At 36.1% G+C, this 14,918-nt stretch overlaps 2 protein-coding genes across 4 annotated transcripts in view; one reads left to right on the plus strand and one right to left on the minus strand.

Annotated features, from left to right (window-relative positions):
- Positions 1–14,918, minus strand: part of LOC135837357 (uncharacterized) — a 288,834-nt gene that overhangs the window by 214,230 nt on the left and 59,686 nt on the right. The gene's annotated exons all lie outside the window — the stretch shown is intronic.
- Positions 1–14,918, plus strand: part of LOC135837375 (uncharacterized) — a 141,810-nt gene that overhangs the window by 60,759 nt on the left and 66,133 nt on the right. The window contains exons 1-2 of one of the 3 annotated variants that reach the window (XM_065352636.1): positions 13,133–13,322; positions 14,355–14,918. The exons of the other annotated variants lie outside the window; for them this stretch is intronic. Coding sequence (XP_065208708.1) covers positions 13,239–13,322; positions 14,355–14,918 — 648 coding nt within the window. The 5' untranslated portion in view covers positions 13,133–13,238. Of the gene's footprint in view, positions 1–13,132; positions 13,323–14,354 lie in introns of those variants that run through there. 3 annotated transcript variants of the gene reach the window in all.

Consider the following 14,918-nt stretch of genomic DNA (forward strand, 5'->3'; position numbering starts at 1 on the left):
GGCTTCTTGTTGTTTTTCTGTCCATTCTACAGGTACATCACCTTTCGTAAGATGGTAAATAGGGTTTACAATCTGGGAATATTCAGGAATAAAATCCCTGTAGAGGCCGGTATTGCCAACTAAAGCCAAAATGTCGTTCTTTTTGGATAGAGAGAATTTTCCTCGTTTAGTGTGTTTCTTTTCAAATTCCTCTAATTTTCTAATTTTTTCACTTTGCTTTCCAATTCCCTTATCGGAGATTACGAAACCAAGATGATCAGCGCAATTTTTGAAAAATTGAGTTTTTGTTGGATTTAGCTTCAGACCGTGCTCTCTTATGAGGTGAAAGACTTTTTCGAGTCTTTTGATAGTTTCCTCAAAAGTTGTTCCAGATATCTTTATGTCGTCGACATATTTTGTGATTCCGTCCTCATTTTCAATGACTTGATTAATCATGTGTACAAACTCACCTGATGAAATTTTCAGGCCGTATGGTAGCCTGGTGAATTCGTACACTTGCCCCTCAACTTGAAAAGCAGTAAATTTACGTGATTCCAAATCAAGTTCAAGTTGCCAAAATCCCGCGGTGAAGTCGAGGGTGCAAAAGAACTTGTCGCCAGCATTGTCATAGAGCATGCTTGCGATTGTATTTGGCTCAGTTAAGACATTGACTAGGAATTTATTGAGTTCGTCAGCATCGAGACATAAACGAATATCTCCGTTTTTCTTAACTACGGGTGCTAACCCAGTTGACCAAATGCTAGCAAATTTTGTGCTAGCGTAAATGGTGCCGGAATTTGAGACACTTTTTTAAAAAAATGCTAGCAAATCAGTTGCGATTAGGTCGCATTAGAGTAGCAGAATTGCGCACAAATAGCTAGCACGTAGCTGGCACAAAGCTAGCAAAAAGCTAGCATTTTGTTGGCACTTTGCTCTGCATTCTGCTACGTACATGCGACTAAATCGCGACTGATTTGCTAGCAATTTTTGCAAAAAGTGTCTCATATTCCAGCACCATTTACGCTAGCGCAAATTATGCTAGCAAGAAGCTAGCTTTTTGCTAGCGTAGAAAAACTTTGATCAGTAAAGTAATTACTATTAGTTAACTTTTTAAAAATTCTGGGTGTTTACCTTTAACAGGTGGTAGTTTTCCAGGAAATTCCAAAAATTAGGCAACTGTCCCAGCTCAGAGCTAGCATAACGCTGAGATCTTGGGATAGTATAAGAAGAGTGATGTCACTCTTCTTACTTTTCAACAAGATACCACCTTGAGCTTATATTCAACTTGATGACACACTTTATCTAAGAGTAGCAAACTATACCATGAGAGAGATCGACGCTAGCAATTCGCTAGCATTATGCTAGCGCATAGGTTGAAAAATCTCTTTATTAAATAAAAAATGAAGTTTTTTTTTAAATAGAAAAATTGTCAAAATTTAAAATTTGAAAATGAAGTATCAAACAAACCATGAAAATGAAAAATTTCAAAAACATTTGAACAACATTTTAGTCCACGGCAATGGGAGTAATTGCACCCCCTGCCGATCCTCCGGGACAACTTTTTCCTTAAAGGGGACATCCTAAGGAACATTTTAAAGCAAACTTGCTGAAAAAAAAATTGGCCTTACTTACAAAATCGCGGCCATTTTGATTGAAAGGTCAGCCGAAATCGCAGATTTTGCGTTTCAACATAATACGTGCACGAAATTTTTCAAACCTTACAAACATAGATCGAAAGATCATACAAAAATTCATCACCTGTCAAAATTTCAAGTGGTAAAGTACCTTTTTCGATTTTTGGTGAATTTTCAAAAATCAAATTTTGGCCAAAATGAGAGAAAAAATCAAAATTTTACCAAATTGACCAAGAAACCTGAAATTTGGGATATACCCTATTTTCGACATGCCAAATCGATGGGAAACGGTTTCAACTTGTTTTGATCAGTTCTGGAGCCTCCAGCAGATTTTTGAAACTCAAATTGAAGTTGTAAAGCTCAAATTTATTCTGAAAACTAATTTCAATACGCTACGAAGTACTGCAGGTGAATTTCAAGTCGTTTTGGAGCCTCCAGCGACTTTTCGAAGGTTGTATGGCGTTTTTTGAAAAATTGGAATTTCCTAAAAGTAGCTGGAAGCTTCAAAACCATTTGAAACCTGCGAAGTAAATTTCAGCTTGCCAGCTCCAATTGATAAATTAATGTTGTGGGAATTTCAAGTTTCAAAAGCCTACTGGAGGCTCTGAAATGACTTGAACCCACCTGAAGTCGTCTTCAGAAGGTGTTAAAATTGGAGTGTAGAGTCAATTACAGCTTTCCATGTCCATTTGATGAAATTTTGTTGTCCCCTTTAAGAAAAAAGTTGCCCCGGAAGATCGGCGGGGGGAGGGGGGGTGCAATTACTCCTATTGTCATATGCAGGAATATTTTTAATGATTTTTGTATGCGCGCTGAGGGATGGAAAAGATACTTGCTCGCATTTTGCTACAATAAATAACGCAGAAAAAGGTTTATTGGTGAGAAATGCGTAAGATCTGGTAGCACATTCCTATCATTTGACTACAAAGAAAACGCCAAGTCACCAGATGCAGAAACTAGAGATATGCTTACATTTTTCTAGAGCCAGATGGCTAAGTAAATGCTAGGTCAGAGATGCAAGAATATTACCTGAAGTTTCCTATCATAAAACTGTGAGCAGGTACATATTAGTCAGTGATACGCTGGCATTAAGCGAGCAGGTATAGAGTGAGGCAAAAGCTAGCTGAGATATGCGAGAATATTGCTTGAACTTTCTTGGCATAGAATTGCAAGCAAGTATCCATCAGTGATACGTTAGCATCAGGCGAGCATGTATGAAGTGAAGTAAAAGCTAGCTGAGATATGCGAGAATATTGCTTGAACTGTCCTAGCATAGAATTGCGAGCAAGTATCCGCCAGTAATACGCTAGCATAAGGCGAGCAAGTTAAAGTGAAGTAAAAGCTAGCTGAGAGTCGCTGGAAAACAGCTCGAAAATTGCTAGAATTGAATTTGCTAGCGAAAAACTGCAAGAAAATCGCTTACTTTTAGCGAGACAATTATTGCTGGCCACAAAAAGCGAGTAAATTGCTAGCAACTTATCAAAACGCGAATAAAACGCTAGCTTTTTGCTAGCATGTGGTCAACTGGGAAGGTGTTAATGTAGCATGAGTGTGAATATTTGATGATACCGAGAGCGAGCATTTTAGTTATTGCTTTGCGTAAGGCTGGCAACAATTTTTTACTAGGTCGAAATTTTTCTCCTCTCCATGGTTGCAGGTGTATGTTTTCTTCTTGAAATGTGAATTTAACCTGCTCTCCAGTATATTTGCCAGGGTTGAGGTCAAAAATATCGGCAAAATGCTGTAGTCTATCGAACCCTCGGATCGCTTGTTGAAATGTAATTGATCCATTCTCAAGAGCCACATTCAGATCAGCTCGTAGATTTTCTTTAAAAGTACGCTGGGCCAATCTACGCTCTTCAAAAATTTCTTGCTCAGTGATTGTATAGTATGTGTCAGACATATCTTCGGAAAATGTTTCATATTCTTGTTCATTAGCAACCAATGAGAATACCGTCAATGCACTTTGAAATTCATCAGTGTGCATGAAAGGTATTGTAAATTTTTCACAAAATTTTGGTCTACATTTTACGAGTTGTTCGGGTACATTTAACTTCATTTTTAAGTAATCCATGGAGATTCTGCCCAAAATGAATGTCTGACCTGGTGCATCAATGATGTAAAATGGCACCTTTATCTTTTCATTCCCAAGTATCATTTGAAGTTCAATGATATGCGTTGCAGATGGAATTAGCGTATTATTGGCCAATCTAAGTTGGACTTGTTTTTTGAGTTTGATGAACTTAACCCAAGTCGGAGCCTCTTCAAGGAATGTTTTGACCATTAAACGAGAGAGTACATTAGGAAGTGCCCCTGTATCGAGTTGTAACGCAACCTTTCTTGCACCAATTGTGACTGGTATGACACACGCAGGGTCATTAGTTTTCTGAGTCACAAGTTGTGAAGAGGTTATTGGGTCAGGCTCATTGTTATTGAATGAAGTGTTGTCTATCGCATCAACGAACTCGATATTTTGTTTTTTCTTTTTATTTATCATTTTATGGAATCGCTGTTCATTGATTTTTGCGACTAATAGTTCACCCAAGCTCATAGCTGTTGGTGAATCTGATAGAATTGCATGGTCGTTATAGAGATTGCGAATCGCGTTCTTAATTTTTCTTTCTGGTTTGAGTCTATTGCCTAAATTTGAGTTTTTGAGCGTTGAAATTTGATAGATTGGGGCTTCTGTTGTGTTTTCATTGGTGTCGCTTCCCAAGTATTCTACTTCTGCTTGAGCGGGAAGTGTCGCCATTCTTTCTTTGAATGTTTCGATTCGTGCTATCTCTGAGATGAGCAAATTGCGGACATCACGGTATTCCGTGATGGAGGGAAAATATCGTTTTATTGAAGAGACATAGTGGAATTTTTGTTCTATTGGCAATAATTCTTTGCGTGCACCAACTCTGGGTCTGGTGTATTGTTTACCCTGACTATGAATAATTTCTGTTTCCAAAAAGCTCATAGCTGGTATACGTAAGAATTTTATCTTAGGATTGTTAGCTACACGTACATATATGTTCTTAAAGTCGACATAACGAGACAATTTTATATCAAATTCATCTGGTGCGCGTGGTTTTGCCAGAGGGAATAATAGGATTATGCTCTGTGCACCCTTGTTGAATAATAAGTCGGTTATGTTGTGTAGCTGTTTTTCAATGATGTGATACGGTTTGCGCGAAAAATTGAATTCTAACTGACCTGCAGAGACTATAAAGTGAGATTTTTCCGGGAAGTGAGCTCTCTGCAACCTACGGTGTAATTCTTCAAGGGCTAATTGGTCGCGTAAATAGTCGGGTAAATCATTTGATAACGTTACTTCGCCGCGCATTATGTAATGGCTCAACCCATCACCAACCCAAATATATTTTTCCAAAATTGAATTTGAAGGGGCTGTGAAGGCACTAGGAGTTGCCCCTCGGCTACCTAGTGGCTTTCGTTTCCCGAAGCAGAGCTTTCATCATCGTTGGAGGGAGTGGTTGTCATTAATTGCAAGGCAGCAGTAATCGTTTGTAAATCTAACTCTTCTGGCGCATCTGCGAAGATTGTGTTCAACATGTTGCATGTCGCCACCTGATCATTCAAATCTTCTGGGGGTGGTTGATCTACAACATATTCATCCAAATCTTGATCAAATTCTACTGCTTGTACGGCAGCTGCAGGTGCGTTGGATTGAGTTTTTGGTCTAAATCTGTTAATTGTCAAATTGCCATTTTTATCAATACCGAATGGCTTGGGTGTTGGATTTGACGTAGTCGTATTTGGGTTTTTTACTTGATTAGGGTTTTGAAGTATCGTTTTCTGTTCTGGCTTATCCTTCGGAGGATAAGTCGTTGCAGGAAGATTCGACGAAGTTGGAGGTGAGAACGTAAATGGTTTTTCATTTTGAACTGGCTGGCGATTGTTGGTGAAATTTTCATTAAAATTTTTCGGAATCCCCTTCTGCGAGATAAGATTATAAATTGCCAGTAACTGCTCATTCGAAGGTGTGCCCTTATTAGTGTATCGCGAATTATTTACAGGCGCGGGTACTGGAGGGTCATCAAATTTACGTCTATAATTTCGTTGAAACCTAACAGGTACTTCATTTTCAGGATCGTATTGAATTCTAGCCAAATTGGACAATTTTTCAAGAAAATCATCCATAGACTGTCCTTCTTCCATTAGTCTAGTCTGGTAATTTTCTGGAGCTTTCCCTATCAGGATGTCGATAATTTCATCCTCACTTCTATGGCGGTGATTTCGAAGTGATTTAGCCCATCTGGCCATTTTATTCGCCATATCTTTGAGGTCTTCCGCGGAGGTGAACTCATATCTGCAAGCTTTCATTGCTTCATTTTGAGCTCGGCGATCCCAGTAAAAGTCCAGAAATTTATTTTTCAATTCGCGGTAATTTCGTACGTTTCGTACAGTCTCAAGAAATGATTTACGAGTTTTTGTATTAATCACCCCTTTAAATGCCAGAATCTTATGTCTTTCAGCTACACTCGTTTCCGAAAAATACGCATCAAATTCGTCTAAGAATTCATGCGGAAAGTGCAGTTGGTCGTCTGTGAAAGTAATACCTGCACTTTTTATAGATCCTGCATCAATCGCGAGAGATTTAACTTTTGAGCCACTTGCCGAGGGAGTATATTGAATTTTTTCTTTGATGTTATTAATTTCTTTGACAATTTGAGCACAACCTTCGTCACGCTTTTTAGTTTCTTGACAAATTTTGTCAATTGTTTCAGAAATTCGTTGCAAGTCCAAAGTGTTCCCTTTCATGGCATTATTTGTTTCAATCAGAGCAACGCGAGTAGATTTTAATTTTTCTTTCAACTCATCAACCCAGGTTCCTGCTTCTTTCAGGTTGTTATGAGCTTGGGTTGCGAGGTCAGCAAGTTTAGAGTTGACATAAATTCCAATTCCCTTTGCCTCGCATGCTACCTTTGTGGCATTTTGAATTTTATCTTTTTGATTTTCAAAATTCTTTTTTACTTCGGCATCAATTTTTTCATTCCAGTCCCAAGTTTTTTGAAAAATTGCAAATACTTGTTCGTTGGTAGTATCCTTAAAAAGCTCTGGTTCAAAGGGGCGAAAGTACTGTTGGGTACCTATCCCTTCATCACTTGGGGTTTGTAGGTCACTCATATCCTCGTATACATGCTCTTTAGCATTTGCCTGAGAATGATCACTGAAGAAAGAGTGAGTGGAATTTTGGCTATTTTCTTGTTCCATTTCACTGATGTTATTTAAAACCGATTTCCGATTACGTTTACGAAATTCGAAAAATTTACAAGGTTTTCTACTCACCCTACTGCGTGTGTTCAAAGCTGGAGGAGTGTTCATAGAATCACGAAAATACAAAGTATAGACGAAAATCCAACGCGAAAGTCTAACTTGAGCAAAAGTCACACTGGAAATAATCGAACTGTTTGGATAGTCTGAGCTTATATAGTGATTTTGGATACCTATTTTGACAAAAAAGAGAAGTGGAAATCTGGAGGTTTGGTGGGAACTTCATTGTAGTCCTTTTCCCACAAAAGATCGTGAGAATTAAGCTCTATGTGCTTTCTCACGCTGAATTTCTCCGCTTTGAGTAATAAAAGTCTATTTCAAGCTCATTTTTCTCATTTTTGGATGAAATTTATGGCTTTGATCATTTAAACTCATTGATTTACATTGAATCATCCCTATTTTGACCAATAAATCTGTCAAGATGTAGCATTTTTGTCAGAAATTGTATCAATTAATGTCTGGTATCTGCAATTTATGGTACAGAAATATTGTAAATGTGTATGTTGGCTGAATTGTAAAAAACATAAATCTGTCAGAAAACAATCAAAAAATATGAATTAATTACAAAAAATGGATCGGAGTATTTAACTATTGTTAGTACATGGTTTCTATTTAAGTATAGAAAGAACTGACAGAATCAATAAATTTGAGAAGTTAATTGGAATATCTTAGGGGTTGTTAGTGTATGTATAAGCATGGAACAATGAAGCTGACAGATTAATGGCTAGATTTATTGCATTTTAGAAAAAATTAATCGGAGTATTTAACTACTGTTAGTATGTACATATGCATAGAACAATCAGGCTGACAGATTAATGATTGAATTACTAGATTTTGAAAAATGAATCGGAGTATTTAGCTACTGTATTTATGTCTGTTTTTGTTTTCTTATACTTGTAGGTATAAGAATAATAAAAATGTCAGAAAAATATTGAATGGTAATAAATTGTAAAAAACTGTCAAAATGTCAAGCAGAATATTTGAATTATTGCATGTTAATATTCTCCGGTTTCCCATGTGGCCACCACAGAAAAGCAAAAAATATTAAAATGTTAAATCAATTAATTATATGGCTATTAGTATGGTTAGTTTTTACATGCGACGAAAATAAAGGCAGCCTTTGTGTATCTATGCTGTATTCAGTAGTCGTTTATGTATTCGTTGCCGGGCATCTATATACTCCAGCAAGTAGGTGTAATAAAGTAGTTGAATCTAGACGTTTTTATTATATCCAAAAAATAGGTAAGAAAAAATGTAATCAAATGATGACATTTTTATTATATCAAAAAGGTGTTCTCAGGTATCCGAGAAGATTCTGTATGTTTTGGTTAAATAGGTGTAATAAAGTGACCAAATAGTGACAGTTTTTATTGCTAAAGCAATAAATGTCAACGCCTTGAACGAAAATGTTCGAGTCTCTTGCTTATTAATTTTTATGACTATCTACTGGCGCTATGATTTCGTGAGAATATTTCGGCTCAGAGATTTTAAACAAAGAATTCTATTCAAAAGTAAAGGCTCTGTAAGGCCATGGCACGTGTATGCGGCTATATGAGCTGGATACAAAGAAGATTCTCTATGGGTATTGTACCTATGCATTTTATATGGAAAAAGATCGCGCTCTTTTCTACTGAGAACTTAGATATTTTTTATCTTGTATTTTTAAAAAGTTTCCTCGGAGATTTCGAGTCTTTGCAACGATCTTTTTGGGCTAGATTTTCGAAATTTTGAACTTACACAGAGTCAAAATAGAGTGAGCAGATAGATACATTTTTCCAGAAAATGTAGCCAGTGTGAAATTCGATCAAATAACCCAGATCATGCAGGCTATTTGACCATTTTCTCACTGGTAACTTGAGAAAATTTTTACAGAAAGAAAATCAACGAACTATTTATAGGCTGAATTTATTCCATTTTTCTACAGATTTTCGTCTGTAAAAAGCAAGAAATAAATTCGTTTCTAGGTACCTACTTGAATAAAATGAGCTGAACTGCTTATTTTACCCATACACCAAGCTGTTAAAATATTACTAGGTACATAGAAAATAACTAAATTAGAGTGGCCAAGAAATTTTCATCAAAATTATGACATTTTGATGATTTTAAAACTGGGTGGCCTCACCCAAGTTATCATTGCACTCCATAAGGGAGGAATGAGCTTGAGTGAATTTTTTCTTAACCTAACTATACAGACGTTTTCGGAATTTTGAACACTTTAGTTATGAGCATAAAAAGATCAAAGTTTTATGCTTTGCCTTTGGTGGGTAATTTTGCATTTTTCTGCCAAATTGTCAGATTTTCATCTTCGGACTTGTCAGAAAACAGCAATTTTGCCTTAATTTTAGGTCCGAATTCGTCAGGTGGCTAATCTGTTCCATTTGGAACAAAATTAACCTCGGAAGAATTTTTTCCTTATTTGTGTTGTATTTCCAGATTTTCGTCTTCGTAATTTCCACAGAAATGTCCGAAAATACACCACAAATGAAGTAGTTAGGTTAAGAAGTGATTATATTGATTTCAAAAATATTTAAACTATTTCGATTCGGACTTGTACTGTTACGAATCGCGAGTCTAATGGTCTTGTTTAGAATTTTTTCTTAGTCCCTATTCTAAATTTTTGCATTTGAGAGTGTTTGAAAAAATTTGTACTATTGTTATTTTAATTATATAGACGTTTTTCAAGTTTTTATACTATTTTATGAAAATTTTTGGTTGCCATTTTCTCAAAGATAGACTCACATGATGGTAGAGTACTCACTTTAGGAGACAAACTTACCAATCGCTCATGGGGAGTACCATGATTCTCTGTGAGTAAAATATCCTTCATGAGAGTCTTATGAGAATAGCAATTTTTAGAATTTTTGAATTTTAAAAATTTTCAAAAGTACACAATGAATGAGGTATCACAATTCTACTGTGATTCTCAAGATGACTATCGCCCATGAGGCTAGTCAGATTTTACATCTTGCTCATTGGGAGAAGCCCTCTTGATTGGCACAATATAGCTGCGATCCTTTATCCATTACGTAAGACAGAGACTAGTTATTTTTATGATCTCAAAATTTTATTTAGATGAAATTTTGTTCATTATTTTAAGATTAATGTTCTCTGAAAATACACAGCAACCAGGGTACCGCAATTCTACTGTGATTCTTGAGATAATTGTCTCCCTTGAGGCTAGTCAGGTTTTACACCTTGCTCATGAGGAGTTTTTTCTCAATTGGCACAATATAGCTGCGATCCCCTATCCACCATGTAAGTCAGAGATTAATTTTTTACGAAGCCAGAGTTTTACGTAGATGAAATTTTGGTTGTTATTTTATGAATGATATTCTCTGTAAATACACAGTGACCAGGGCATCACGATTCTACCATGGTCCTTGAGATGATTATCTCCCTCGAGACTAGTCAGGTTTTACACCTTGCTCAGCAGGGAGTTTTTTCTCGATTAGTATGATATAGCCGCAGCTACCTACCCACCATGTAGGTCACAGAGTAATAACCACTTTCATTTTTTAAAAGAATTTATTATTATGACTCGGACTTGTATTTTTACGAATCATGAATCGAATAGTATTTCAGAATTTTTCCCTGCCCCTATTCGCAATTTATGCACGAAAGAGTGTTTGGAAAAATTCATTTTATGTACATAAAAATATACTACATTATTTTAGCATTGTGTTAGTAAGCATTATGCACTGAAACTTTTCTCATTAAAATATGAGCTATCGTTTTTTCTAAGGACCTATCTACGAGACTTAGAGGCAAAAAACGCAATTTTAGTGGGGTATAAGAAATTTAAAAAAAAAATCAAAAATCAAAAAAAAAATCAAAAAAAATCAAAAATTTTGGAAGGTTATACTTTAGATTAATTCGAAACGTAATTTTTGACTTGAATAATGCTCATTTTTCGAGAGCTTTTTGAATTCAAGAAGGTTTAAAAATTAATTTTTTAAGATATAGAGGCCTTTGAGTTCAAAGGTCAAAGGCTTACCATTGAAACGTAATTTTTAGCTTGAATTATGCTCGTTTTTCGAGCTTTTTGGATTCAAGAAAGTTCAAAAATGTAATTTTTTAAGACATTTTGGCCTTTGAGATTCAAAGGTCAAAAGCTTACTATTGCAACGTAATTTTTATCTTGAATTATGCTCGTTTTTCGAGCTTTTTGGATTCAAGAAAGTTCAAAAATTAATTTTTAGTAAATTTAAATTTTTATATTATGAGTTTTCGAAGATGCGTGGCATGTATGAATTTTTCTAGAGAGGTTCATCCACGTCAGGCGCCAGACTAAGTGATTTAGTCAATTTTGACATGCAACATATCTTGGAAAATCATGTTTTTTCACTCGAATTGTGTTCTTTAAGAGAACCATTTGAAATTCGAGTTTGACAGAATTTGAAAAAAATCGAAAAGTTTGAAAATTTTGAAAAAATTTGAATTTTTAAGGGTGGGTATTTTAGTAAGTCGGACTGAAAATTTTGCAATTTTCGGAAGAATTACGCGGAAGTTAGGCGCCAATATGATAGAGTGAGATCTGACAAGATTGATATAGATGGTTATTATCATAATTCCTACCTACGTGCTTAAGTCAAGAAATATTCCCTAAGGTAGTGAATTTATGCCTCGCCTGGTTAGCTCAATATATCGGAGAGGTTTCAGTCATGCAGCTCATTCTCCACAGAAATAATCTCTAATTACCAATAAAACTCATATTAATTACACTAAAGTGATAATATGTTTATTGTTAATTAGAAATAATGAAATCAAATACATATTAAAAAGGGTACAAAGATAAAGAAGTATAGAATAACTATAGGGTTGTTCTATAATAGGTACATGCACAAGCTTATACCTTACGACGCGCGTTAATGGATTACTGAAGGTGGGTAATTAGATACCCTAGAAATTGCATGCAATTTCGGAATAAATGGTGAGATATACTCACCCAGGTTCACATAATGTCCGCTTCTACTGTCTCTTTCAAGGTGGCTCACTAATACTAGGCCGGTCGACAGCAATGTAATACACGAGGTACCTATTCTTCTAGGACTATCTCCGATGGCCAGCATAATCGGATGATATCCGGTGTGGACGCGATTAATTACGTATACGATAATTTAAATCACGAAACGAGAAACATTTTAACCACTAAAAGTGGGCGAAGACTGAATAAAAGGAGATGAGCATCCCCGTAGAGGGATCTCATCTTACTCGTATCTACATAAATGCACTTTCTGACCAAGAACCAGCTTCGCGCGATCGCCGAGTCCAAGATCATTTGGAAGCTCAACTTATTTAGAAGTTTAGCCCATTTTAAATACAACTAGTTTAGCTCGCGTCCGTGTTGCTCTATTTATACTATTTTTGGGTGCATCGGATGCGTTCTATGCGTTTGCTGCGCGCGATTACGTTATAGCTACGTAGTAGGAGTAGCACAGTAGTAGGAGTTAACACATTACCGAACTTGCAGTTTAAGGGAGTTATTTTATTCATCATCTCTATGGTGATGATTAATTTAATCATCGCTTAGGCGATGAAGGCATATTTCCTCATATCAAATTATAAAATACTTTGTGTACAAATTCTCTTCCAATTTCAATTTTTTTCAAAATTTTCCTGTGAAAAATAAAATTTGACTTTGTTAATTTGTTTGTGTGTGCGTGTGGAGGAGGGGGAGAGCGTTGAGTGGAGAACTTTCTAAAAATTTAGTTGATGAAAGATAGTGAAAAAGTAGTAAAAAGGTAGTGATTTTTTCTAAAAAAATTCTAATAGATACCATGACTCAAATGGAGTTAAAAAAGCTGAAATTCACTCTGCAGAACTAATTTCTACCTTACCTCAGATAGAAGTTTCGGTTTCAGTTTAAAAGATTCAGTTTTCGTTCAAAATCCTTCGGTTTTTGGCTCAAGTTTTCAGTTTTCCAATTATTTCAAATCATAAAAAGACTTATCCTCCTCCCTTCCTTCCTTCCTCCCTCCCTCCCACCAACCAAAAAAAACTGGAGCAATAGTAAAATTGGTCCTCTGATTTCGCTCAGTTTTTGTACGTGTTCTCGTCTTAGATGATCCGCCAACATTTTTGTTGGTGGAGTTACGAAAGACAGGTAGGTTTAGTAAATAAATAATGCATATGAAATACTGAAATTCAAACTTTCAGAATTATAAAATAGATTACGTATCAGATGATTAACTGATTGGCAAATATAGCTCGTAGCCATGAGAGATAAGTAACTAAATACATACATATTCGGTAAATATAAATAATGATGTAAAATTAACTTCTTCAAGTGGTGTTGAAGAAAGATACCTACATTTTGTTGCCATAAGTTTTCCTATCAGGGATCTTCAAATGGAAAGCCACGTTGCTGTTTTCTGGTTTTTTGTTATTTGTAATATTACGTCCTGTTTGACGCTACCAAAACCTGATGTACTCGTAAGTGATGATTTTTTCTTTTTGCGTACAATTCTTGGGATGTGACTTTTTTTTTGTATTACGACATGTCATGGATTGAATTTCATTGGAGATTTTAGAGCTTCAGGGTTGATATTTGCATGGAAGGTGGGTACCCTCGAGCACCTTCCGTCAGGAGAGTTTCAGACCCCCACCCCCCCCCCCCCGTTTCTGAGAAACCCCCCTTTTCTGAAATTACAATAAAACAATTTTTCTCAGCCCCATGTGAACCGATTTTTTTAATCCTTTAGTATGTTGTGAACATTCATAGGAGGTATCCCCACACAAATTTTCACTCTCCTCCCCCCCATGTTTTCCCCTCAAAATGGAGTTTTTTAGCTTTGTTTACCCGTTTTAGCGATGACCATGATTCGACACAAAAATGAAAATAGCATTTTTAAGTGTGTTTTTGACCCTTAAAAAACATACATTTTTTTCAAAAAAAAATTGAGGTGGGCCGTGGTCAAAAATTGAAAAAACTCACAGAGGGGAGAAAAAATGGATTCTGATGTAAATTATTGTTTTTGGTAAACGAGGTGTCGTTTCCATATGAATCGAACCCCCGAACACGAATATGACGTCCAATTTAATGTTACCCTCAATCACACCCCTCCAGTGCCTCTGGCACCACCTCAATTTACTATATTGAAAGTTTGTTGAGCTATTTTCACTAAAAAAATTAAAAAATCGGTTCACATGGGGCTGAGAAAAATTGTTTTATTGTAATTTCAGAAAAGGGGGGAGGGTTCTCAAAAATTGGGGGGTCTGAGGGTCTGAAACTTTCCTGACGGAAGGTGCTCAAGGGTACCCCCACCTTCCATGCAAATATCAACCTTGAAGCTCTCGGGGGAAAATTCGCCATACTTATCCTATATCCTTTGTCCCTAGTGTAATCGTCGAGGCGATGTCTATCTTGTTCATTTTTTGCATTTGTTTTCTAAATTCTGTCGTAATAATTTGAAACATGAATAGTGAATAAAAAAAAAATGTTGAAAGATTTCATGTTAATTTCAGATCGACGAAAGACATAAAAAGAATATTCGCGCAGCTTTGGCGAGTTTAGGCGACTTCAAAGAACCAAAAGACACTTGTGAATGGATCCGAGCGTGCAGCATGCTGTCGATAAGGTATCTATCTCAAGAACGAGAAATCGTAACGCTGGAAAATAAATTGATAGCTGATGGCAAGAAACATGAAACCCGCGTTGCAGAACTCAAAGCAGACATAATTGAATGTCAAGAGAAGTGTCGCAAATACCGGTCAATTTTTAAAGTACGTTCTGAACTGTTGGAAGATTCGGAAAACCTTTTCAAAGCACATCACGTATTCCCGATTAAATCAGAAGGCATACTGGAAGATTTGACGAACACATCGTCCAAATACACAGATATTTTCACACCTAAACATTTGGACCGGATAAAGGAGCTGGGGAATAGTACAGATATCCATACTCTGACGTGGTTGCATTTTTTAGCATTCTCCGATTGTGTACTGGCTAATGGACTGCGCCTAGAACTGCTTAAAGAAGAAATTGATGTGGTAGCATTTTGCCGTTTTGTAGGATTAATTTATGACAAA

Source organism: Planococcus citri, chromosome 1, assembly GCF_950023065.1.
Source record: "Planococcus citri chromosome 1, ihPlaCitr1.1, whole genome shotgun sequence".
Taxonomy (NCBI): Eukaryota; Metazoa; Arthropoda; class Insecta; order Hemiptera; family Pseudococcidae; genus Planococcus; species Planococcus citri.